At 44.4% G+C, this 27,635-nt stretch overlaps 1 protein-coding gene across 1 annotated transcript in view; it reads left to right on the forward strand.

Moving 5' to 3' along the window:
• The window catches only part of VWF (von Willebrand factor), a 273,421-nt gene that overhangs the window by 131,440 nt on the left and 114,346 nt on the right, over positions 1–27,635 (forward strand). The window contains exons 26-31 of the mRNA XM_084811394.1: positions 6,154–6,312; positions 8,740–8,875; positions 13,580–14,907; positions 15,821–15,940; positions 18,822–18,965; positions 26,522–26,665. Coding sequence (XP_084667520.1) covers positions 6,154–6,312; positions 8,740–8,875; positions 13,580–14,907; positions 15,821–15,940; positions 18,822–18,965; positions 26,522–26,665 — 2,031 coding nt within the window. The remainder of the gene's footprint in view (positions 1–6,153; positions 6,313–8,739; positions 8,876–13,579; positions 14,908–15,820; positions 15,941–18,821; positions 18,966–26,521; positions 26,666–27,635) is intronic.

Consider the following 27,635-nt stretch of genomic DNA (forward strand, 5'->3'; position numbering starts at 1 on the left):
CGAGCTCCAAACTAGCTGGCTCCTCTGTGGGGGAGGGTGGGGCCAGATGTGGGAGCTGTAGGCCCATCTTTCTTGTTGGATAAATTACTGTTAGGGCAATTGTTACAAAATTAACCCTCCAGGGGAGCCTGGGGAGGAAGCCTAGGTAGCTGTCACAGCCATGAGCAACAGGTCCTATGGCATTTGTCCAGATTGTATTCCCAGCATACTCTGCAGTGCAGATCTTTCCTGGCCGTGCCTCTGCCTGGCTTGAAGCTATCACCCTTCTCCTTGATGTGAGGGCCACAAGAGCTAACTATAAGCTGTCACTCAGGAGATCCCACATGGTCTTGGCACCATGGGATGCCTTTCCGCAAATTTACTCATCGTAAACTAAGGCAACATTGTCCCCAGCTAGTTGCCAGGCTCTGAGGACTCTGCTCAGATGGTTGGTCAAATGTCACTCCTGCCTGGGGTATGCTTGTCTGGACTACTCCCGTGATGCCACATAGCCTACCAACCAAGCAGAAAAGGTTATGTCCACCTCCTCCACTTGTCCCCCTTTCCTGCCTTTTTCTTGTGTCCCCCCATATCCTTCCCCCTTTGCAGGCCTGAAGAGGCTGAAAACATTGACATAGCATCCATCTGGGATTCACTCCCTAATCTTACATGGGAGGTGGATGGCCAGGGGTTCTGGTCATCATTATAGGTTGAGGATGCCAGTTCATCCTTAGAGCTGCTCTGGATGGGCAAACAGATCTCCTTTGGGCCTGAACCCAACAGTGCTCTCTTGCCCTGTGTCCTTAGTGCTAGAGATGTAAAGTCCCGGAAGAAAACTGAAAAGGTTTGGGAAAAAAACTTTCCCCCCTGTATTTTTTCCAAGGACCGTTTCTGCCCCCCCCCCCATTAGAAAAACAACAGCTTTGGATTATGAAATATTTTCTTTTAGAATTTAAGACAAAGTATATATTGTTACCCAGCCTTTACTCCCCCCAAAAGTGATTTCTAAAAATGATGTAATGAGAACACTTTTATAGAAAGACTAGAGATGTAAAATGTCTGGAAATAATGAAGCCGTGGGGAAAAATATTTTTTTAATCCCCAGCATAGTTAGTTCTTTCATTCCTTATTAAAACTATTGATCTAAAGTATATTTTACTGATAGACATTTATACTCAGTTTCCCAACACGTGAGTAGAGTCACCACTGTGCATTTGTGACAGTTGGGTTTTGTTCTATGGAGTCCTGTGTTTCTGATGCTGTAGCAGTCATTTAATGTAGTTCTAATCTATTTGGACAATAATTACAAAGTTACTCAGTTTACTTAAAAGTTTTAAAATATAATGATAATTTTATGAGCAAACTAAGTTAGACATACGGTAACTTTAGGAACAGAAAGGCGGCTTTATGTTCCCAAAGCAGCCCCCGTCCCAACCTGGTGCCCTCTAGATGTTTTGGACTACAGTGCCCAGCATTCCCCCCTTCATGGATCACTGCCTTGTTGTGGCAAAGGGGCTTGCGTAACTCAGTGAAGCCATAAGCTATGCCGTGCAGGGCCACCCAAGACGGACAGGTCATGGCAGAGAGTTCTGACAAAATGTGGTCCACTGGAGAAGGAAATGGCAACCCACTCCAGGATTCTTGCCAAGAAAACCCCATGGAACGTATCACAAGGCTAAAAGAGATGACGCCGGAAGATGAGCCCCTCAGGTCGGAAGGTGTCCAATATGCTACTGGGGAAGAGCAGAGGGTATTTCCAAATAGCGCCAGAAAGAGTGAAGCGGCTGGGCCAAACCCGAAAGGACACTCAGCTGTGGATGTGTCTGGTGGTGAAAAGAAAATCCGATGCTGTAAAGAACAATATTGTTTAGGAACCTGGAATGTCAGATCAATGAATCCAGGTAAGCTGGAGGTGGTCAAACATGAGATGGCAAGATTGAACATCGACATGTTGGGAATCAGCGAACTAAAATGGACAGGCATGGGCGAATTTAATTCAGGTGACCATCATATCTACTATTGTGGGCAAGAATGCCTTAGAAGAAATGGAGTAGCACTCATAGTCAACAAAAGGGTGGGGAAAGCAGTACTGGGGTACAATCTTAAAAATGATAGAATGATCTCAGTACGAATCCAAGGCAAACCATTCAACATCACAGTAATTCAAGTCTATGCCCCAACCACTGATGCCGAAGAAGCTGAGGTTGATCGGTTCTATGAAGACCTACAACACCTTCTAGAACTAACACCAAAAAAAGATGTCCTCTTCATCATAGGGGATTGGAATGCTAAAGTAGGAAGTCAAGAAATCACCGGGATAACAGGCAGGCATGGCCTTGGTGTACAAAATGAAGCAGGACAAAAGCTAATAGAGTTTTGCCAAGAGAACATGCTGATCATAGCAAACACTCTTTTCCAACAGCACAAGAGGCGACTCTACACATGGACGTCACCAGATGGTCAATATCGAAATCAGATTGATTATGTCCTTTGCAACCAAAGATGGAGAACCTCCATACAGTCAGTAAAAACAAGACCGGGAGCTGACTGTGGCTCAGATCATGAGCTGCTTCTTGCAAAATTTTGGCTTAAATTGAAGAACGTCGGGAAAACCACTAAACCGTTCAGGTATGACCTAAATCATATCCCTGATGAATATACAGTGGAGGTGAGGAATAGATTTCAGGAATTAGACCTGATAGACAGAGTGCCTGAGGAACTATGGATGGAGGTCCGTAACATTGTTCAGGAGGCAGCAACGAAATCCATCCCAAAGAAAAAGAAATGCAAGAAAGCAAAGTGGCTGTCTGATGAGGCTTTACAAGTAGCTCACGAAAGAAGGGCAGCGAAAAGCAAGGGAGAAAGGGGAAGATATACCCAACTGAATGCAGAGTTCCAGAGAATAGCAAGGAGAGACAAGAAGGCCTTCTTAAATGAACAATGCAAAGAAATCGAGGAAAACAACAGAATGGGAAAGACTAGAGATCTCTTCAAGAAAATTGGAGATCTCAAGGGAACGTTTTGTGCAAAGACGGGCATGATAAAGGACAAAGAAGGCAGGGACCTAACAGAAGCAGATGAGATTAAGAAGAGGTGGCAAGAATACACAGAAGAACTATACAGGAAAGATCTGAATGTCCCTGATAGCCATGATAGTGCGGTCACTGAACTTGAGCCGGACATCCTAGAGAGTGAAGTCAAGTGGGCCTTAGGAAGCATTAGTAACAGCAAAGCTAGCGGAGATGACAGTATTCCAGCCGAGCTATTTAAAATCCTAAAAGATGATGCTGTTAAAGTGCTGCATTCAATATGCCAACAAATCTGGAACACTCAACAGTGGCCACAAGACTGGAAAAGGTCAGTTTACATTCCAATTCCAAAGAAGGGCAACGCCAAAGAGTGTTCAAACTACCGCACAATTGCGCTCATTTCACATGCCAGCAAGGTGATGCTCAAAATCCTACAAGCTAGGCTTCAGCAGTATGCGAACCGAGAACTACCGGAAGTACAAGCTGGGTTTAGAAGAGGCAGAGGAACTAGAGATCAAATCGCCAACATTCGCTGCATCATGGAGAAAGCAAGAGAATTCCAGAAATACGTCTATTTCTGCTTCATTGACTACGCTAAAGCCTTTGATTGTGTGGATCACAACAAACTGTGGCAAATTCTTAAAGTGATGGGAGTACCAGACCACCTTACCTGTCTCCTGAGAAACCTGTACGAGGGTCAAGAAGCAACAGTAAGAACCAGACATGGAACAACCGATTGGTTCAAAATTGGGAAAGGAGTACGACAAGGCTGCATATTGTCACCCTGCTTATTTAACTTATATGCAGAGTACATCATGAGAAATGCCGGGTTGGATGAATCAGAGGTCGGAATTAAGATTGTTGGGAGAATTATCAACAACCTCCGATATGCAGACGATACCACCCTAATGGCAGAAAGCAAAGAGGATCTCAAGAGCCTCTTGTTGAGGGTGAAAGAGGAGAGTGCAAAAGCTGGTTTGAAACTCAACATTAAAAAAACTAAGTTCATGGCATCTGGCCCCATCACTTCCTGGCATATAGAAGGGGAAGAAATGGAAGCAGTGACAGATTTTACTTTCTTGGGCTCCAAGATCACCGCAGACGGTGACTGTAGCCATGAAATTAAAAGACGCTTGCTCCTTGGGAGGAAAGCTATGGCCAACCTAGACAGCATAGTAAGAAGCAGAGACATCACCTTGCCGACAAAGGTCCGTCTAATCAAAGCTATGGTTTTCCCAGTAGTAATGTATGGCTGTGAGAGCTGGACTATAAGGAAGGCTGAGTGCCGAAGAATTGATGCTTTCGAACTGTGGTGCTGGAGAAGACTCTTACGAGTCCCCTGGACTGCAAGGAGGTCAAATCAGTCCATCCTAAAGGAAATCAACCCTGACTGCTCATTGGAAGGACAGATACTGAAGCTGAAGCTCCAATATTTTGGCCACCTAATGCGAAGAGAAAACTCCCTGGAAAAGGCCCTGATGCTGGGAAAGACTGAAGGCAAAAGGAGAAGGGGACGGCAGAGGATGAGATGGCTAGATAGCATCACGGATGCAATGAATATGAACTTGAGCACGCTCCGGTAGAGAGCGCAGGACAGGAAGGCCTGGCATGCTGTGGTCCATGGGGTCACGAAGAGTCGGAGACGACTGAACGACTGAACAACAACAAAGCCCAGCATTCCTGGCCATTGGCCATGCTACCTGAGGCTGATGGGAGCTGAACGCCAAAATATCTGGAGGGCACCAGGTTGGGGAAGGCAGCCTTAAAGCAATAAAGTGACCTTAGATTTGTACAGAGAGCTTTAAAAAAGTATTGCTTATTTTTAAATTTTTCCAAATTTTCTGAACCCTCCCAGAAAACAAAACAGTTTATTTCCACGGCCTCAAAATTTCCGGAAATTTTGCATCTCTGCTTAGTGCCCAACCAGATGAACTGGAGTACGAACAGCCACTGACCTCCTGTGAAGGTCTCATCTGAGGCCCCACACTGTCTGACTCATCTCTGACTTCCCTTGTTGCCCGTCTCCTGCAGCTCTCCCTGGAAGGGATACAGCCATCCCGGCCTCGAGGGGGTGGCCCTTTCCTTCCCACATTGGTGGCTCTTCCGGAGCTTCTTAGTCTGCAGACTCTTAGGCAGGCTTGTCCTTCCTTCCTCAGGGATTGGAGCTCCTTGTCCAAGTCAGTGCCGATACGGGCCAGCCCCCCATTAAGGGCTCGCCTGTGTTCCCTAGGAGTAGACTTCCCCAGGCCCTGCCCCCGGGAACCAACCAGCATTGGGGATTGGTCCTTGGGACATGCTCCTAGCAGGCAGGATGGCCACCTGGCCCTAGGGGTTGTCCGGCCACATTGTGCAAAGCGCAGGATGCAGCTTCTCCCTCCCTCCATGGTACCTGCACAACAATACAAACAGGCCCCTGGTAAGCAGGAACCTGGGCCCAAAGGAAAGGGAATTACTATTAAACAAGTGTAAGTATACATCTCTAGTGTAAATATGCTTGGAGAGCATTGGAAATCACCTTGCTAAGTAGGAGCAGAATGCTCAAATGCTGCATGTTCAGAATACAGCCTTCCTGACTCCCAGGTGGGACATGCACAAATTGTGATCTTAGGCTGTGTTTTGGACATTTCGTTGTTTTGGAGGGACAGGGAACTTGTGCATCCTGTATCTATGCAGAAGGTAATATCCAAAGTTGATCTCATGCTAAGCTACATTACAGTTGTTAGAGAAGTAAAAAGATGGGTTTTGACGTATGCTTATGGGCATGGTGAAGTTTCTAATCAATTGCACACACAGAATTGCAGGAGGGGGCAGCGGTCGCTCCACTTCGTTGCATTCAGTATAAAAGGGTGTGCTGGTGTACGCAGTAGCATTAAGTGAAGTTCCCAGTTTGAATCTTATTTCTGCCATGAACTCAATAGCTAGCCTTAGGCAAGTCATTCTCCCTCACCCCATCCATCTACAACATGGCCATAATAATACTGACTTACATTACAGGGTTGCTATAAATGGTGCAACAAGAAAATGTATGGGAAGCACTTTTAATACTCAAAAGTGCTATACAAATTATTATTATTATTATTATTATTATTATTATTATTATTTGGCACAAGAGTTGGTTCTTATTTTTTTTCTTTATATTTCATAGCACAAAGTTGTGAACACATGAACAAGGAAGAGGAAGGATACCGGTGTGAATGGAGATACAACAGCTGTGGTCCTGCCTGTCCGAGGACGTGCCAGCACTTGGATCCAGTGGCGTGCCCTGTGAAGTGTGCCGAAGGCTGCCACGCACACTGTCCTGCAGGCAAGCATGTCTTCTTTGCTGCAAGCTTATTAGGAAGGTCTTTCTTAGCTTTCTCCATCAAAACAGATAATCTTGTTACCAACCTCTTTTGAAGTGTGGAGAGACAAGTTGGGAGTTGCTCCCATTGCCTTTCCATGTGCGATGCCCCTGTTCAGCAGGTTTTGATTCTAGCTTACACCCCGTTCAGTCATTTGCTTGAACATGTGAGGGCTTAAGGTGCGTCCTGGGATGGGGCCCGTACATGCTGGCCCACACCCTATGTCTCCGGGCAGGCTGACTCTGTCCCCTTCAGTTCAGACCTTGCACTGCTGGATCCGCAAAGTCTGAACAGGAGTTCTACATCCATTCATTTGAATGTGACCAGAATTCTCTGTATGGCTGTGGACCCTGACAGTCATGTGGAGAGTTCTACTCATCTTGAAGTGAACATGAACACAACTCCTTTTCAGACCTTGCCCAGTCGATACAGCAACGTCTCAACTGAGGCAGGGGCAGGGCTAGCGTTCTCTTCCCCATCCCAGCATACACTCAGCCCTCCCCCATGCAAGCAAACACCTGAATAGGTCTGTCGTTGCAGATGGATAGTGTAGTGTGGAGTAGGGGTAGCATAGTGGCTGTGAGAATGAGCGATGCACCATGAGGTTTCTAGTTCCAATCTTATCTCTGCTATGAATTCACTAGATGGTGTTAGGCAAGATGCTCTCACTTAGACTCAGCCCCCATTGACAATACAGAGATAATAGTACTATGGTTCACCTTACAGAGTACTTGTCAGGGTTACTGTGGCGAGGTGTGTGAAGTGCATTGAACACTGAAAACAACATCAGAGGGCCAAAACAGACATTATGTTAAATCAGTATCTAGCAGCTACATCCTGTTTTCATTTTTACTCTAAAGTAGGCACAGGGCTCAGATCCAGATCTTAAAAGACCCCAACCTCCACATTAGGGTCCCATTAATGGGTCAAGATGGGGGGGGGGATGTAGCTGCTAAATACAGATTCAAAGTACTGTCTGTTGTTTTGGTCCAAAGTAGTGGTATTACTAAGAGTCCACGGACTGCCTCTGGACTTGGTAACCAATAATACTTTCTCATAGCTGGCAGGAACATACTGAAATCAGAGTGGCTTTCTGTTCCTGCTGAGCACTGGTTGAGGAATAGAGATAGATCCTGCTGAGGTGGAGAGCCACGCAGGAGGCAAAGGCATGCCAAAAGGGGATTTAGAAATGGCGTGGCCAGCTCCTGCTCAGCCTGCTGATGGAGGACAGGAGGCGTGGAGTGATTCAGGGTTCCATGGCAGAGGCTAGTCTGGCAGCCTAGTTTACTGGCTCAGTGGGGGAAATGCCGGCAAGTGTTCGGTTTGTTTGTTTGTTTTGTTTGTAAGGACCAAAATACCCCAGCAGGCAGCTGCTTCTTGCTGGAGGCTGCTCACCAGAGTTAAGTTCATGGTTGCTGTGGTGATGGTGGTGACCATAATTATTGGCTCCCACGTGTGCATTGTGCAGGGGCAAGGTAGTGGCACCCCATGGCCCCACGGTATCTCCCAAAGTGAACTATCAGCAGGTCTCAGGACTGCCATGGTTCCACCACACTGCTGTTTCCCAAACTTTTGATAAATAGGACTCATTTTTTCTTTTCTGTATTAAAACTGGAGACACACTTCACTCTTAAATTCAAAAAGATACCTGTATGTTTTCTCAATGAGCTCCCAAAACAATAACAGATAGGCATCCTTCTTGCGACTGCAGAACAACTCAGTTAATATAGCATTTCGGTATCTCCCTTTGCCACTTCACTCAGGCCTCAGGGATGGGACCATGGTTGGCACACACACCTCCCTCCCAAGAATGAAGACCTGAGACTTCATGAGAGGTGGGATCAGAGTCTCCCTGCTCTGGTGGCTATGAAGTGGGTATCCAGCATGGTGGCTTTATTTTTCATAGCACTTTGGAAAGATGCTCTGGCATACAGTTTGGGAATCATTGCTCTACACTTTTTTGGCAGCTGGGAAACCAGATGGTACCACTTTGCAACCAAATTTAGCCTACAACTTGCCAGTTGCTGATCCTTATCCTAGCCTCTGGTTTCTTTCCCTCTTCTGCTGCCCTTCCTCCCCTGATTTCAGTTTAGAAGCTGGGAAGGATAAACCAGAATGTACTTTCAAGGTAGCTCCTTGTTACCTTTCTCCCAGAACCAGTGAAATAGTAGATCAGAGATTGAAATATTGACACCACCGGCAACTCAGATATCTAGGAATTATAGTAACTACAGCTGGCTGGCATCTCCTTGGGGGCTATTGCCCATGGCATGTGCCATCTTGCCTAGCTGTTTGGGTCAAGTTTTCAAGGGGAGGCAATATGTTTATAGTTTTTATGGTGGTTATTGTTTTTTGTTAAAAGCTCAATTTCTAATGTTGTTGTGAAACAGGGAAAATACTTGATGAGCTTTCCGAATCTTGTGTTGATCTTGAAGAATGTCCAGTATGCAAATTAAGGGGTCGCAGGATTTCCCATGGGAAGAAGATCATTTTGGATGCTGAAGATCCACAACTCTGCCAGTCCTGGTAACATGGGGAACTTTTCTGAGCAGGAGTGGGTGGGCAGGGCGAGCAAGGGAAGAAATGTACGCAGGTGTGCTGGACTTTGCTATTGCTCCTCTACGCACAAGCCTCTGGTATGGGCTTCATGCGCATTTTCACTGTTTAGTCTATGCGCGCACACATTCTAGTCTGTGCACAGTTTGGGTGCACACTTTAAAAAAATACGTACCAAAATGTGCACTTTTCCAGTTTTAATGTTGATTGTTTTAATTTTTTATATGTTTTATATATTATATTATGTTTTATATTGTATTTTTAAGGTGTAAATCTTTTGTAAACTACCCAGAGAGTTTTGGATGTTGGGTGATAAAGAAATGTAATGAAATAAATACATACATACATAAAAGCAGATCGCAATTGACAATGGGAGCAAGGCTGAGCTTCAAGGTGAAAGTCGGCGACTCTCAGTGAGCCTGAGCATCTCTGATTCTCCCATCCCCAAGTACTGGTCCCTTTAGTCACTTGAGCCTTGCAGAGACGATGGCTGCTAGACTGCTTGTTGGCCATCTGCAGTTGGGGCTGCAGGGAGACTGGCAGCTTGGTCTGGATGCACCCAATCTTGTCTGATCTCGGAAGCTAAGCAGGGTCAGCTGTGGTTAGTACTTGGATGGGAGACTGCTTGGGAATCAGGCTTCCTGCACTGAGCAGGGGGTTGGACCCGATGGTCTTTTAGGCCCCTTCCCACCCTATGGTCCTATGATTCTGCGATCCTTTGTAAGCAGCTGCAGTGGCTCAGTGACTAGGACGTCTTCCTCTTCCAAGGCTGGGGCCCTCTGTTCCAGCCTTCTGGCATCCACTTCTCAACAGGCCCAATTCTCATGGCCACTTCTGATGTAACAACAGACTTGTAATGTATATACAAAAATAATTTAATAGGAGTAACACTCAAGTCCCAGTGCTTTTCAAACAGAGATGTTCTTTGTTAAAGAATGCTGTTAATACACAATAATTTTTGAATATTCAACTATGAAAGTTAAGTGTACATTTCAAAAAGTGGTATATATTATCAGAGCTGCTTAGAAATGATGATGATGTTTGGACTGCTGAAATGTAGGATTTTGAGTTTTTGTTAAGAATGATTTTAAACTCTACAACTTCATGTTTGTAAATATACCCCCCACACACACACACACGTAAACTACCACTGCAAAGAAGATTTCACTTGTGGGTGATCAAGAAAAGATTCAAAACAAGCTTCATATACAAATTGATATAATCAATATTAAACTTCAAGAAGCAACCACAAAATACTTCAACAGCCCCAAATTAACCTCAGAATAACCAGAGATATAGGTGTGCTCAGAGCATCATGTGTGCTCTGCAACAAGTGACCATCTGTTTGGTTGCATGCGTACACTCATTCCAGCAAAGCATGCCCTGCACATAACTCCAGGCTGCTGTTTGCACAGTTATTCCTTACATATTCCCTACTTTCCTTGCATGTCTGGGGCTTAATTTTGGAGGGGGTTCATGTTGTATAGATTCCTCTTTCTGAATGCTGATTGCCCTTTGAAGACAAGGAGTGGTTTTGCCAAAAATGCAGGCAGTCCTAACCAGCACCGTAAAGCCAGACCAGTTCAAGGAATATATAGCTTCAGAGAAAAATGGTCAACCCATACTGTTAGCTCTCCAGGTGCCTGCTAGTAATTTATTGTGCATGCCAATAGGCTGTGACTTCTCCTCCCATGCAATTGTGGAATGTTACAAACTTTGCAAATGTCTGCCTCACTAGGGATGCATCACTGCGTGTAGCTGTCACCTAATTTAGATGCCTACGCCATCTGTACAAACAATAGAAAAACATTTGTATAACAAATATCCAAAGGAAATTGGAAGCTAAAAGAATGTCATCCACCAAATATTACATCAGGATTAAAATAATAAATTATACTGGTCCAGTAACTCAACATATTAATTCCAAAAATTCTTAGCCACAGTAACATTATGTCATCTTCAGTGATGGAAGTGGATTATGTGCTGTTTTTTCCCTCCAGAACTTTCACAACCTAAGCTCAGTCATTGTCTGACCCAGGGCGGGATCTCCATGGCACCAGGTTTAGTTCGGTCTCCACTTTGCTGCACTTTTTACTGGAGTTGAATCTGCTCCATCTGAGGATACATGGGGGTCGAAAACCTGGGTTTTCGAAAACCAAAGCCAGCCCGGGGCTCTCAGCAGGTCATATGCAGTTTACCGTGAATTATTTGGGTGGCTACTTGGTAGAGTCTCGTCCACATCATCATTTAGAGAGCCTCTTCCCTCCTTCCCACTCTCACCTTGTTCCGCCCCTTCTGCTTTCCCTGGCCAGTGTGTATCTTAGCACCCCCACCCTCCCCATCCTATGTCTGACCCTCCCCACCCACTTCTTTAAAAAAATATTTTCCCCCTAAAACTGCAAGAGAGCAATAGCGACAGGACTAAATGTGCAGATCCATTGATTTAATTTTACTTGGGGTGCTGGAACCTTCAGGTGAAGTAGTTCTTTCCTGGGAGACTTTGCCCATTCTGTCTTGTTTCCCCAGTGGAAGTAATTTTTCCCATTCCCATTGAGAAAATCCCCAGGAGCGCAGCAGCAACCCCACACATTACCACAGTAGTGGAGACACTCAATCATGTTGGGTAGCCTGCTTTCAATCTTTAACATTATGTTTACTAAGAATAAATCTCATGCCCTGCAGTGAAAGGGTTAAAGGCTAACTTTAGTAACTCACCCTAAAGCGCTGTTTTGCTTCTTTGATGCTCTCTTAAATTGCTATTGTGATGTTATGTTTATTGGATGTTTTGTAGTTTCTTTGTTATGTAAAGTCCCTTCTCTGCTTTATTGGTTTATCACAGTAATGAACTTTCCTCCTCATTGCAAAGCAGGGGGAAGGAGAAAGGGAGAAAGGGGGGTTGGAAGCAGTAGACAAAAGTGCACACATGGGGAAAATGGGGTGGGAAACAAGCCTCACGCATTGGTCTCCCCACCTTTTTTTGCTCTATGTCCATCCACCCCATACCCCACTTGTAAATAACTCCACTCCCACCCAGGTGGCTGTGGTTGGTGAAAGTGGAGTGCTTACTTGGGGTGCACAATGTAGTGGGAATGTGCTATTTTGACATTGTGCTTTTATGCAGTATCGATTTAAGTTTTTTTTTTTAAGGTAGAGGCTGCTGAAGAGAGCGCACCTATACTTTTGGGGGGATGGCCACCAGAGGTTAGTGGTAGGCAAAGCAAGGTAAATACCATAAGATATCTCAGAACTCCTGAATAGCCAGCTGCAAAATGGCGGAAACATCGGAGGAACACAGGGAAGGGAAACATTGGGGGAACATCCCTTGACCGGGGTCAGTGAGGTCACGGCCAGGTGAAATATGCATCCCTGGGCAGGGCTGTCATCAATGTGCATTAGACAAGGTGTTGCTTATAAATGTTAATAGAATCATAGAATATCAGGCTTGGAAGGAGCCTACAAGGCCATCGAGTCCAACCCACTGCTCAATGCAGGAATCCAAGTCAGAGCATCCCTGACAGATGGCCATCCAGCCTTGTCTTGAAATGTTGTTGTCATAGTCAGTTCCGCAGTTTTGTCTTTTGAGTTATCTTGTTAGATTAGTCAGTACATGAAACTGACATGTAAGGAGAGCTAAACAATTGTTTTGGGGAAGAGTGAGAAAAGTGAGTGAGCACTTCCAGCATTTGTGGTGATCCAACAGGTTTGAATTTTAATCTGCATCTTGTAATTCTGCTGGTGCAGACAATTATCTTAAACAGATACAATTGAGCATAAGCCCAGATGTATCTGATTTACTTAACATCAGGGAAAAATATTAGAGGCTGAATGTTCAAATTCATGTGCAAGCTATTTGGAGACGAAAACAGTGGATGAATGAAGCAGTTAGCATGGAGGTTTAATAACAGTTTTGGGATGTGCATGCAAAGGCACATCTAAAGAAGCAGGCATCCCATCGGAAACGATGCAGTAGAACACAGCATCTGCATTCAGATACATGTTTCAATGTGTGTCTGAATGTTCTAAGGAAATCTCAAGAAGGTGCTGCCTGGTGAATACCCTTAGGAAAGTGTCTGTTTCACTGACCAGCATTTGGGGTCAAAAATAAGCAATTAGTGAATGTGTAACTTGTCTCTAAAATAGATGTTTATATGCTTGTATGTAAGTGACACTGACACTTGTATTAACACCGGAATATCAATTAAGATGCATGCTTTAAAAAAAAGTTTAAGCGGGAGCAACTTCAAGAGAGAACAGGTTCTGGAAAGAATAACCAGCTTAAGCCCAAAATAGAAGTTCATTAAAACCTCAAGAGAGCAGCACACAGATTATACCTCTGCGTCTTCTGTGGTATAGCTTTGAATATAAGTTCAAAAAAGTTACTAGCCCAGACAATATTTAAGTAGCCTACATGCCCATGCATGTGTATGTTACTAATTTCTGGCATATTGACATGCTGAAAGGTTAAAAAGAGGAAATATCTCTTTTCCAGATTTCAGTGGTTTCTCTGCCTGGTTGCTTGGTGTTGGAGGCAATTTCTACTTGCCAAAGATGACCAGACAAGTGGCTATTGGTATAAGAGCCAATGGGCAAGTGGAATAAACAGGAGTAGTTTTGAGGTGAATTACTGCTTAAAGTTATTGTTTTTAACTGTTTAACTTTTGATGTTTTTTCTAGCCATTGTGAAGGACAAAACTTGACATGTCATGCCTGTGAGTCAGGAGAGTATGGCAAAATCCCGATGACCACAACTATTGCTCCAGATGATGAGGTGAGACGTGAATATTCTTGCAGCAAAATGATGGACCTTGCGTTCTTAGTGGATGGCTCCAATAAACTTTCTGAGAATGACTTCGAGCAATTGAAAGCTTTCATAATTGGCATGATAGAAAAACTCCACATCTCCCAAAAAAGAATTCGCCTGTCAATCCTAGAATATCGCACTGGATCACACATTTACCTCGGCCTCAAAGATATTAAAAAACCATCTCAAATGAGGAACATTGTCCAAAATATAAAATACCCTGGTGGAGATGTTGCCTCTGCGACTGAAGTACTTAAATATGTTGTGTTCCATGTGTTTGGGAAGGCTCCGCGGTCAAATGCCGCCAGAATTGCTGTGTTATTTACAGCTAGCAAGGATCCGAAGAGAATCCAAACCATCTTCCCACTTCTGAAAAAGAAGAAAATTATTGTAATACCAGTTGGACTTGGACCACACATAAGCATCGAGCAAATTGAACTAATTGAAAGTCAGTCATCTGAGAATAAGGCCTTCATAATGAACAGCGTGCTTCAGTTAAATGAACGTAGGGATGAAATAATTGATTACTTCTGTGGTCTTGTGTCTGAAGTAAATGCTATATTATCAACAAAAAAACCTATTACAACTCTTCCCAGTATCACTGCAGTGGAGATATCTGGAGTAGGCCAGGTTAAAGAAGCAGCTCCATCAATTCCTATTAACAAGACTATAGACATTATTTTTTTAATTGAAGGGTCTGACAAAGTCGGCAAGGAGAATTTCAATTTGGTCAAAGAGTTTATTGCCCGTACAATCAGAGAAATGGATATAGGAGAAGAAACCATTCATATTACAATCATACAGTACTCATTCACAATCAGTGTGGAGTATTCCTTCAGTGAAAGGCAGTCCAAGGAAGACCTGATCAAGAAAGTGAGGGAGATCAAGTATCATGGAGGGAATGCCACCAACACCGGAAAGGCTCTCAACTTTGTCTCTGAACATACCTTTACCACAAGTAGAAGAGGAAGAGGGCAAGTACCTCACTTCGTGTACATGGTGACTGGAAACCCTGCCACAGATACTATCACTCGCCAACCCACAGATATCGACCTTATTCCCATTGGTATAACTCCTAATGTGAACATCCAAGAACTCGAACTGTTAAGCCAGCCACATACTCCAATAATCCTAGAAGGGTATAACAAACTCATCCAAGAAGGACCAGACTTGGTACTAAAAACATGTTGCTCGAGGGAAGGTAATGTCTTTCTTTTATACTCGGGGCTGAGGAAATTGTACTTTTAAAATCTTCTTGTATATGTCTTGAGAACACTTTAAAATATTTGAACACATTTCCTTCTGCCAAGATTCTGGAGCCACTGGATTGCATCCTCCCTAAAACACAAGAAGATGAATGACATTTGGCCTGGAGATAAGAGTATGATAATGCCATTATTACCATGCTAATTTTTTTCTGTTCCAATGTTGTTTCTGGTCAAACAGTTTTATTTGGCTGGTTTTTATAGTACTTTAAAAAATCTACAAAACCTCTTTGACCTGAGACTATAGCAGGGCAGAGGAAATAACTTTCTAAGGCTTGTACATTTAGAATAGTGAGTTTCAAACTGATGTCTGGGGAATCCTGGGGTTGTTCAGAGGTTTAATAGAGAAGCTTATTCAGTGAGAAGAGCAGTAATGGCAGAAAGCTTCCCTAGAAGAAAGCTTGCCAGCAAGCTGACATAAAAAAAGGGTTTCTACATTTGAAAACTTATTTGAAACTCATTAGAATATTGTATGTATGTATTTTTGTACCATCCAATAGCCAAAGCTCTCTGGGCAGTTCACAAAAATTAAAATGCAACATGATAAAAACATAATATAAAACCTTTAAAAGTTTAAAATAGATTTGTTTCCCTAAACCAGAGGTGGGCAAGTTATGGCCTTCCAGATGTTTTGGTCCACGACTCCCACCAAACCTAACGAGCCTGGCCACTGGTGAGGGATGATGGGCCAAAACACCTGGAGGGCTACAAGTTGCCCACCCCTCCCCTAAACAAAAATTGTTCTAACCCACTTGTGTCTCTCTGTGAAGACATATGATTGTTTGGCAGTTGCTTAGAATAAAAATCATACAAGAATTATGAGTTTGGATTTTAAATAATAATTCTCAGGAACCTGCAGCAAGCCAATGGATGTGATATTTCTTCTGGATGGGACCTCAAATGTTAAAGAATCACAGTTTGAGGAAATGAAACGTTTTGTGAAAGCATTTATTGTGCACGCTGATGTTGGTGAGTACCACATAGTCACTCCATCATTTTAGAGGTTTGGGTCTACATTCTCTCTGTTCCTGAGTGGGCCTTGATTTTGATTTTGACCTTGACCTTGCAAAACACGGAAGGGATGTTTGTTTAATAAGAAATTATCAATATTCTACAGCAAGGTAACCCAAATTCTACACCAGAAAAAACTAGATCCTGCTATCATTATGTAAATGGAGCAAATCTGCATGGTTTCTCTTATTTGCTTCTCCTCATCATAATGCGTGATCTGGAATTCTGAGGTTACCTGATTCATAGAGACCTGGTACACACATAACAGTGGCAGAGCATGGGTTAATTAACCCATGATTTGCTTAGGGTTCCATGCCAAAACCATTTTCAATATGCAACCTCCAACTGGAGGTTATTCTGTGATGTGAAAACCCAAATACTGTGGGCTAATCATGGATTAGGTTAACTGTAGGTTGTTTAACCCACAATTAACCCATAGTGTCAGGGCTTCCACATAAGGGTTTGCATGAATAACCTCCAATTGGGCTATTCTGAGGTTGCATATTCAAAAAATTGTGGGTTATAGAATCATAGAACAGTAGGGTTGGAAGGGGCCTACAAGACCATTGAGTCCAACCCCCTGCTCAGTGCAGGAATCCAAGTCAGAGCATCCCTGACAGATGGCTGTCCAGCCTCGTCTTGAACGCCTCCAGTGTGGGAGAGCCCATCACCTCCCTAGGTAATTGGTTCCATTGTCATATTGCTCTTACAGTCAGGAAGTTTTTCCTGATGTTCAGCCAGAATCTGGCTTCCTGTCACTTGAGCCCATTATTCTGTGTCCTGCACTCTGGGATGATCAAGAAGCGATCCTGGCCTTCCTCTCTGTGACACCCTTTCAAGTCCTTGAAGAGCGCTATCATATCTCCCCTCAGTCCTCTCCTCTCAAGGCTAAACATGCCCAATTCTTTCAGTCTCTCCTCATAGGTCCTTGTTTCCAGTCCCCTGATCATTTTCATTGCTCTCCTCTGAACCCTCTCCAGTTTGTCTGCATCCTTCTTAAAGTGTAGTGCACAGAACTGAACACAGTACTCAAGACGAGGCCTAACTAGTGCTGAGTAGTACTTTATGTGATTTGGAAACTATACTTCTATTAATGCAGCCCAAAAAAGCATTTGCCCATTTTGCAGCCACATCACATTGTTGGCTCATATTCAGCTTGTGATTGACAACAGTTCCAAGATCCTTCTCGCTTGTAGTGTTGTTGAGCCATGTATCGCCCATCTTGTAACTGTGCATTTAGCTTCTGTTTCCTAGGTGCAGAACTTGGCATTTATCCCTATTAAATGTAATTCTGTTATTTTCTGCCCAGCGCTCCAGCCTATCAAGATCACATTGAATTCTGTTTCTGTCTTCCAGGGTCCTTCCAATAGCCTCTTTTCCCTTTTTGTGCTACCTTTCTGATTGTTCTAGAGTAGGCTGTGCTTGGTCCTCTACTCACTGGAGGTTAAAAACAGAGTTCCACTGGTATGGAAGTGTGTGTTACAAGAAAAATAAATTTTAAAAAATGTTTTTTTTAAAAAATGTTAGGGGCCTCCCCCTTGACCTCCCCTGGCCAACTCTGCAGCTACCTCACTCTGCCTAATGGGACGGCTAACCCCAATCTTCACATCTTGTGCATGTGCATCACCAAAGTGCACCTCCACGTGTGTGCATAATATGGTGTTCCATTCCGTGACAGTGTGTGTCATGACATATCCCTTCCCTGCTTGGCTGTTATCACCTGTAGATCAACGTGACGTTAGAGGCGGCAGTGGTGGTGGCTGTTGAAGCAGAACCAGCCGAAGCAGCAACACAAAGGACTGCTCATCACTGCTGGATGTTTTATGATAGGGGTGCAGAGCAGAGCCTGAAGCCCAGGGACCAAATCTGGCCCTCCCAGGATCCCAGTCGACACCTTCGGGGTTCCCTAGGTGGCCATGCCCCCTTTCCCTCAACCACCCATTGTTTGGTGGTTTCCCAGCTTTTGTGCAGTATTTTCCCCTATTCTAAAAAGCTGAATGGCCTCTCCCTAGGCTGCATTACTGGGAGTCAGAGCTTTTGGATAAAACAGGCTGGCATTTTTGGCCTTTGGCCCCACACCTTTTGCCTTCGGCCCTGCTCACTACTGGAATGAGGTCCTTGAGATGGAATTAAGCCCGTGGGGTGAAAGAGGTTCTGCACACCCCTGTTTTATGGTTTCATATCCAAACTTTTGAACTGATTTGTTCCTTTGGCAAAGAGTAGCTACAGGGTTTAAGTAAATTCATTCTGCATATGTGCATTGCAAATGGGACTTTTTAATTTCCTTCAGAAACTAAAGGATTACAGCAACTAGCAACTCAGCATGCACAAAGATGGCAGAATTTAGTTCCTTAATCATGCCAACCTTGCAGACTGTCTAGAGGCAAAAAATATAAATTAACTTATAATCAACCTCAGTTTGAATTACAAAAATATTAAAAGTAATTGGATCAAAGTCAGGGGGAGGGCTCATTATACATCCCAGAATTACAAACCAGTAGATTTGACTTACGAACCAGCTAATTTTGGGTGCTTCCAGATGGAGGGCTCCTACAGCTATTCTATCTTATTCTTCGAATGGATTTTTTATGTTAAGGAAAAAGATGAAAGAAGTGGTAAGAAACCATGGGAGGGTCATGAGCAGAAGATACCATCATCTGGACCCCCCTAAACTTCTGCGAATGAGGCAGGGCAGTGGAGCCATAAAAGCCTCATCTGGTAGTGCCCTTTGAGTTTCGTCATCACTAGTAATCACTGGTAAACATCAGGCACACTGAAGTCCCAGTGCTTTACCCTTTTGATGCTTATTCTTTTATAAATCTTGTGGTTTCCTCCCCAGGCCATACTACAACTCAAGTGGCAGTCCTTCAGTATGGAAGAGCGAGTACTTTGGAAATGTCATGGAACATACCCCAAGAGAAAGAGTATCTTTTGTCTAGGGTGAGCGCAATTGATCCAGGAGAGCAAGGCCCCTGCAAACTAGGTAGGTATGTGGTTGTTCAGTCTGTGGTGAGGGGGCAGGGAGAGGTCAGTTCTAAGAAGGTTTACTGGGCTGACTATATGTCTATTTGCTTATTTATTTGAAACATCCCTTCCCTTCCTCTCCCATAGTGCAAGGTGACTTACAAGATGCAGTTACGAACATAACAACAATTCTAAAAAATCATTACTGTCTAAAATCCATCTCTCTGCAGACAGAAAACTCAGGGTTGAAAACTTTAGTCAGTTTATTGGGTAGATTACAGAGCAATCCAATGTCCCCGGCTATGCCATGGCTGCTAAACATTGGTGTAATTGACATCCTATCCACTTAGCCAAAAAATTGATGGCACAGTAATACTACTATAAACAACACAGAACATGGTAATGGTGACAGTTGCTCCCCCAGCATCCATGGTGATGCGGATTCCCATCAATGACGGAGCAGCATTCCAAAGCAGCATTCCCTACAGGACGGAGCAGCATTCCTTGCCACATGCCTGCATAGAGGGAATCAATCCACACACAGCAGCAGGGAAATGCCCTCATGATGTCGTCATACCCACTATGGGTACAACTAGGATGTCAGAGAATTCCACCACGGACCCCAATGAGGCCAGATTCCAAGAATCCAGCCCCATTGGGGTCCATGGCAGAACGGAGCACTCACCTCCATGCCCCTCCGGAATCCGTCTAGACTGGCTCCTCCATGTGGTGATGCTGTGGAGCTGGCCGCCGGCTCCGCAGCACTGGCGATTTGGCTGGCTGCCATTGCTGTGCCGTATCGCTGTGCTAAGTCCGGACAAAAATGGTGTCCACTACACCATTTGCATCCCTGTTTTTATGCAATAGGCTACGCAAATTATATTCATGTAGGTATTTGCATAGCCTATCATGTGAAAACAGGGACACAAATGGCATAGTAGATGCCATTGCATCTGGACTTAGCACAGCAATGGCGGCCGGCCATATTGCCAGCGCTGCAGAGCCAGAGGCTGGCTCCGCAGGATCATTATGAAGCGGAGCCGGCCTGGACAGATTCCGGGGAGAGGGATGGATCACCTCCCCCCGTGGACCCCCCCACCCAGAACAGGGTAAGTGATCCACCCATCCCTAGGGTACAACATGTAACCCAGGCATCCATCACAAGGACACGATGGCACCCTTCGCAGCAGAGGAATGGGCAAATCTGTCAAGCTTGATGTCTCTCAGGTTCTCAGTTTTCTACCGCTGGACTTGTTATTTTCTGATCCTATACGACCTTCTCCCCACTGCCCCCCACAACAGAATTCTTATGTATTTTTCTGTGTATTTTTAAAAATGTGTGCATTTTCCATATGTACTCATTTTTGTACTAAAGTGTGTTTCTTCACATTTTTAGAAATGTGTGCATTTTTCCTCACACACTTGCACTTGTTGATGGATGCATTTATTTATTTATTGCATCACAAACCCCAAAATGTACAGATTTCTGACTGACAATTGTATTTGGTCTGCGTTCAGTTCCAGGAGGTGTGAATTGGATAAACCCACATTAAAATGCAAACCAAATTAATTTCTCACCTGTCCCTAACCCTGCATTGGTATTGCCAGCAGCAGCCCAGCAAGTGTGATGCTCCAAGGATCCCTGCAGACAGGGTCTTCAAATCCCCTTATACTACTCACACATGCACCCTTTTGACTGACAAGCATGTAGGGAAGGAGGGACAGATAATACGACAGAGACCTAAACAGCTCAGTTGGGAGGAGGCATGCATAGCAAACACAGACATTTGACCCAAACAAGGATTCAGGTTTTGTTGGGGTAGCAATACCAACTCATTTGAGTAGAAGTAGCCTTTTATCAGGGAGGGAAAGGAACAAATAGGATGAGCAACCAGGTAAGTCTCAACATAGAGGAGCAACCCCTCTTGAGTTCGCTGGGTAGAGTGTTGGGTTGCAGGTTTGAGCCTCGGCAGTGGGAGTGGTAGAACTGTGTCCAAACTTTCTTTTCAGCAACAACCATGACAGAGGCGAGGAGGAGGAAGCAGGCAGTACTAGAACTCACAGCAGCAGCAGCAGACAAGAGAATGACAGATCATAGGACTTTTGCCCCCCCCCCCCCCTAGCTTGACTGAAGGCAGGATTGGCAGCCAGGATTAGACATGATCCAAGATGCCTTTCGGAAGAATTTCCCCTTTTTGCATCTCTTATCCGGCCCTACCCCCTGAATACATCCAATTTTTAACCATATGATGCTTTTGTAGGACAGCTGACTTTAGAGCTGAGTCACACAGAGTTCCTGTAGGTTATACGATACCCCTGTAGGCCACCCACCTACACAACTGTGTCACAGCCCACTTGTACTTAGTGCACTTAGGGACTTGCAAAAGTTTCCATCCGTGGAAGCAATGTTTCACTTGGGGTGGGAGGGGAGTGAAATTCACAAGCCCTCCTATTCCCTCAGTTTTTAGCCAAATTGTGTCCCGCATCACCTTTTAAAAACAGGAGCTAAGGGACCCATCACAAAAGGTAATGGGGCTGGCCCCTCTCTGCCCCCTGTAATTTGAGCACTGAGTGGAAGGCCCAAGAAAGCCTTATAAGGTTACGCCACATATGGTGGCTTTTCTTAAATATTCTTAAAATGCATTGCCTGGGATCCAAAATGCCCCATGCACAAGCAGAAAGCACGCACAGGGGGATGGGTTGCTCATTTTGCTTTCTGGCTGCAGCTGTAAGTGCCAAATGTAATCCCAGTCCAGATGATCCCCCCAGTGTTCAGGAACAGCAGGGAGGGGAGGGGCAGAAACCACAGTGAGAAGAGGATTGGTAAGGTCCCAGTGCATGTGTGGAACACTGTGCATTGCTCTTTGGATTCCACCCGTAATGTTTTTGGACTGGGAACTACAGTCTATCTGGCAGCAGCCTAGCATCAAGGCCCCGCAGGAGCAAAGGAGTATCCAGATTTTAGGATCCTTGGCCTACTTTGTGCTGTAGAGAGAGTTTATTGCTGCTTAAAAATGAGAAATTAAACCTGACTTCCATAGTTTGCTGGAGGATTGGCCATGATTGCTTTCTCAGCTTGGAGAAATAATAATAATAACAACAACAACAACAACAACAAATCAAACAGATGGTTGAGAAGACCCTGACAGGTTCTTTGTGAGAGGAATAACATCTTTCATATGGATAAATTACACAGGTCCTTCTATATAATGAATGTAGCAAATTGTGCCAGAATACCATGTGAGCCTAATGCTGGATCAGATCATTGGGTCCATCTGCTTGCTCTGATCTGTTGGATCTCCAGGATTTCTGGTGGAAGTCTTTCCCAGCTGGCCCTTAGCTAGGGTTAAGGGATTTGGAATGGGATGCAGAATCTTGGGCTCCCTCCAGCCCCTTGCTTCTCATGTAAATTCCACCTCCTCACACCTCTCTTGGTACAGTATTAGGACTGACTGACATACCCAGGGACACACCAAAATAGCTTTTAGAACCCAGCTATTTCATAATACATATGGATCCTGCTTGTTTGTTTTTGGTGTGTTGCTATATTGTGGCACATCAAATGGCTTTTCTTACTAGCAATCAAGATAACTTCTATTGACTGAATTATAATTAACCTTAAAGTAAAGGGAAACACTTTCTTTTTTTCAGCATCCTTAAAAGGGTATGTTCACTTTATTAATTAATTTGTAGTTAAGCCCGACAGTTAACTAATATATCATGAACAATTTGAAAGCCCTGGTGAAGGGATAATGAATCCATAGTAAGTAATCTTGAGTCCGCATCCATGGTTCCAACTTGTCCATTGGTGAGATTCAAAATATTTCGGCACCTGGGGCAGAAAATCTCATGTTCCCTCTCCTTGGAGTGATAATATAATAGTAAATTTAAAAAAATAAGAAACTTGCAATTCTTTCACAATGCTCAAAATATGCCTTACTGTGCCAGGTGATTGGGTTGGCACGTCCAACAGGTTAACATTTTTTATCAGTGCAATTGTAATTGTATATCACATGTCTAGGCCTTCCTGTCAGGCATCTGTTGCTTTAACATATGTAGTGAATTGTAAGTTGCTTCTTTTGACTTCATCCTGAGGAAGCATTCCATAAGTGTGGGTGAAGAAAGGCCTTTGGGGACTCATGCTTCCTTGGTCAAAGCCATTAAGGAGGTGTTACTAGAACCGTGGAGACCTTTTTTAATATGATGATTCATGAGGTTAAGTCAGGAATCTTGACTTTGTTGAATTCCCCTGCCTCTGGTAACTATGCAACATCCTAAAGTGATTTAACATTTTATCCCTCATTTCAGGGGGAAACACACACACACACACAGAGTGAGAGAGAGACACTGAGTGAGAGAGAGAGAGAGAGAGAGAGAGAATAGCTACTAAAGGATATTCTATCACATTTCAGTGTGTTTCCCTGCTACTTGAGTACATTGGAATTTTTCCCTACATTGTCTTTTCTTCTTCTTTTCCAATTAATCATGTTTTTAATTTCCTGTCCATTTTTTTTTTAAAGATTGCTTTGTACATTTTCTTTGGCATTCCAGTTAGCTCTATGTGAGTTGGACCCAGTCTACATTAGCCATGCTTTCGTCCCATTAAAATTAGTGAGACTTAAGTTAGCCATGACTTAACTTGTCCCTTTGTCTGGACCAAATTCTGTTAATTTAACTGAGGAATTGCTTTATCTTTTGCCCTGTCCCCACCAATTTTCTAAATCACTAATGGAGTTACTGAATAAGACTGGTTCCTCATGTACAGATTAAAATCTCCCACTAAGTACCAGGTGTGTGCACCAATCACAAGATTTGGTTCAGCGATTCAGAAAACAAACCTCAGACCAATTTGGAGGCCGCTACTGAATTGTGGATCCCCATGGAATACTTGCAAATGTGGGCCTTATGGGCCTTGTTTTTACTGAGGCTGGGACCACTCACCAGGCTACCATCACAGGAGTAGGTCCACTCATTCAAGCCACAGGGAGTCTTGTTGGCATCTATCCCACAACAGCACAGCCTCACAGCCAAACAACATAATGCCAGCAACCATTGCTACTGAATATATAGGTCCATGGTTATGGCTTCACTGTCAATAACTCTTGATACTTTCCCACCCTGTGCCGCAACTGCAGACCATGGTATCAGAGGTCATGGTTGTTTCAGTGTCACTTCATTGGCCACCCACATCAATACCAACTTCATCCACTTTGTTCATGCCGTTGCGTTCTAGGGCAGCTTCAGTCCCGATGGATCCCAGTCTATCTTGGGATCCAGTACTGCCCTCAGTACTGTTGTCTCCCCATCTCCCATGCCACTGCTCTGATCATAATCAGAGTATCCCGTGGCTACTTTAAAGTGGAAAAAAGAGTTGGCAATTTGATCATGGATCTCCCACAGCCCTAAGGAGTTAAGCCAAAGGCTTTATGGAAAAGTTGAGGTTTGAGCTGGGGTTTTGAGGAAAAGAGGAGGAGGTAATACCACATAGGTGTTCTGAGAGAGAGTGTCAGGCAGAAGGGACAGTAAGAAAGAGAATGATAGTGGCTGTGTTTTTTTCGGGGGGAGGGGGTCCTTGGGCCATTGCACATTGCACCCAGCTTGCAGGTTCCCTGTCAGCAGAGGCTAGGCTTCCTAGTATCGATGTGGGCACATTATTTACTTCTTTAAAATATATATATACTGCCTTTCATTAATAAATTCCAGGGCAGTATACAAAGTTCATTAAAAACAACAATTAAAATTGAAATAAGAACCTACAATAATAGTCTAATTAAACTAGGCACTAAAATCAGCAAATGCTTGATGAAACACATACATGTTTAAGAGGCACCAAAACGACATCCGAGTTGGTGCCTACTGTGCTGCAGGGAACAAGTAATTCCAGAGGCGGTCACCACTGCTGAAAGGGTGCTCCCTCCGGCTGGCACCAGGTGAGTGGCTGCAGGTGACAGACAACCAGGAGGCCCTGGCCTGTGGATCTCAGTGGATGGGCAGGTGGGTTTGAAACAAGGCGCTCCCTTGGGTAGCCTGGTCCCGAGCCTCCAGGGGTCTTATGTGCCACTAACATCTCCTCGAACGTGGCCTGGCACCATATTGGCAGCCGGTGCACTTCTCTGAGCAGGAGTGTAACATGCCTGTGGTAGGTTGCCCCACTCTGCAAACTAGCCACCTAGTTTTGCACTGGGCGCAGTTTCTGGACCAGTGCCAAGGGAAGCCCCACATACAGCGCACTGCAGCAATCCAATCTTGGATCACTGTGCATGGAATGCGCTGGCCAGCCAGTCTCTGCCCAGGAACAGTCATTGCTGGTGTACCAACTAAAGTTGGCAAAAGGCACTCCCCCTGGGCCTCCAGGGACAACGAGGGTTCAAGGAGCATGCCCAAACTATGAGCCAGGTACTTCAAGGGGAGTGCGACCCTGTCCAGAACATGTGACCTGCCTAATTCCCAGGCACGGGAACGGCCCACCTGCAGAACCTCTGTCCTGTCAGGATCCAGCATCCACTTATTGGCCCTCATCCAGCCCACCATTGCTTCTAACCACTGAGCCAGGACTTGCACAACCACACCTGACTCAGATGTCACAGAGAAACTGAGCCGGGTGTCATCCGTGTCCCAAATTTCCTTCTGATGGCTCCCAACGGCTTCATGTCCATATTAAACAGCACTGGGGACAAGATAATACCCTGCAGCATCCCACAGTGCATACACCAGGGGGCCAACATGCACTCCCCCAGGGCCACTGTCTGAAACTGGCCCTGCAGGTAGGAGCAGAACCACTGCAACTCAGTGCCTCCAACCGAACACCGGCAGAGCCAGTCCAGGAGAATACCGTGGTCAAAGGCAGAAATTTCAAAGACAGATATCAGCGTGAAATTGCTGAAGAACAATTTATTAAGAAATTCAACTGTATTTCCTGTGGTTTGAATAAGGGCAGTTAAAAAAAATCACACTACATATGTTAATTGGCTCACCATTGCAACGATGTCACTACATGTCTATATAACATGTAGTTTGAAGTTGACAGCATGCATCCGATGACGTGGACAGACTCCACGAAAGCTTATGGAAGAGTAAACGTAAATACAGATTGGTGATCCTGACTGGCCGTTGGCTACTTACATGGTTTGCTGTTTGATTAGATTGAGTACATTTAGTAGCAAAAACACTCCCTGCAGGTCAGGCTAGAAATTTACATAGCTGGACAATTGTTAAATATCTTTTGATGGTTGAATACAATGTGTTTGGGATGGTTGTAGCACACTGTCCTCATGAATGAGTGAGAATGTTTTTTGTCTATTTCTTCCCACTGGATGTCACTGTAGCCCTGTTAAAATATTTGCTTTAAGAAGAGGCATTAAAAATATGTTTGGATATTTCTTTCCATTCTTCTCCCAGCAGTGACCTAAGTGACTCAATGATGCTTCAATACTAGAAGATAATGTTTCAGAATGATAAAGAACAGCGGTATTAAAATTTGCTTTGTAGAGGATAGATTGTATGCCTACTATGATTCGTTGGTGACACTTGTTGCTTTACTTGTGGGTTTTAAATATATACATTTTTAATTTTCAGGGGAAGCAATAGACTTCACAGTTCAGCACGCCATTTCTGAATTCAACGGAGGAAGGCCCAACGCATCCAAAATAGCAGTGATTGTTATATCAGACACATCGCAAGACTCTGTGGACACTGCTGCATATTCTGCAAGAGTCAATCGTAAATATTTTTATTCTGTTCTTATAGTATGAGGGTATTTTGCAAAATAAATCTTAAGTTTTTACATAAGGCATAAGCAGCCATTTTGTTGATAGTTCTCAGAATGCCCCATAAGAAGTTGAGGTAGCATCTGAGGAGAACCTTATAATTCTTGCTTAGCGACACTTCATACAATAGTCTTCTACACAGAGATCACCTTGCTTGCCTGCCTGCCTGCCTGCCTGCCTGCCTGCCTGCCTGCCATTTTACTCCACTTTTCATCCCCAAAGGCTCCCAGAACAGTTTACATGTGATCAATAAAAACAAGATAATCATGCCTACAGGCTTATAATCTAAAAGACATGATACAAAAGAGAAAGGGTACGAAGAGGGAAGAAGAAAAAAGCAAACTCAGACATCAATTCTTTAAATTAAGTAGCCATTTTCATCAGGGCGGGCACAAGACCTCCTGCCACCTGAGGGAGAAAGACATCCAGCTGCCGCTGCCACTGCCACCACTGTGGGGGACGGGGAGCACAAGCCGCTGTTGCTGAGGGTGGGGTAGCGGGAGCTGCCGTGTGTCACTGCTGGGACAATTGCATGCCACCCTGCCAGTCATCGCCATCTATCTTCCTCTCAATACCTTGCTCTGAGGGCCCCTTTTTCAGGATGAGGCATTGGCAAGGAGGTGACCCTGGAGACCGCCTGTGCCATGGCAGTAACTGCTTTCCTGCTGCAGCGATTGCCGCAGCAGGAGAGTGGCCAGCAGGGCTTTCTGGCGTGCCCACCCACCCTGTGCCTCAAACATCAATTTGATGTTTGAACTTCAAATAGAAAATTATGTCATGAAACATACATGCCAAGTTTCATTATGGCCTTTAAAAGTTCAGTGGAAATAATGTGTTTATCTTTCCTAATCCCCTTACAATTGGGGTGCAGGGGTTGAGCTGGGCACTAAATATAAACCCCAGAGTGGTGGCCTGAATGGGCA

This window comes from Heloderma suspectum, chromosome 7 (genome assembly GCF_057233095.1).
Source record: "Heloderma suspectum isolate Gila_16-S chromosome 7, 16-S_ref, whole genome shotgun sequence".
NCBI lineage: Eukaryota > Metazoa > Chordata > Lepidosauria > Squamata > Helodermatidae > Heloderma > Heloderma suspectum.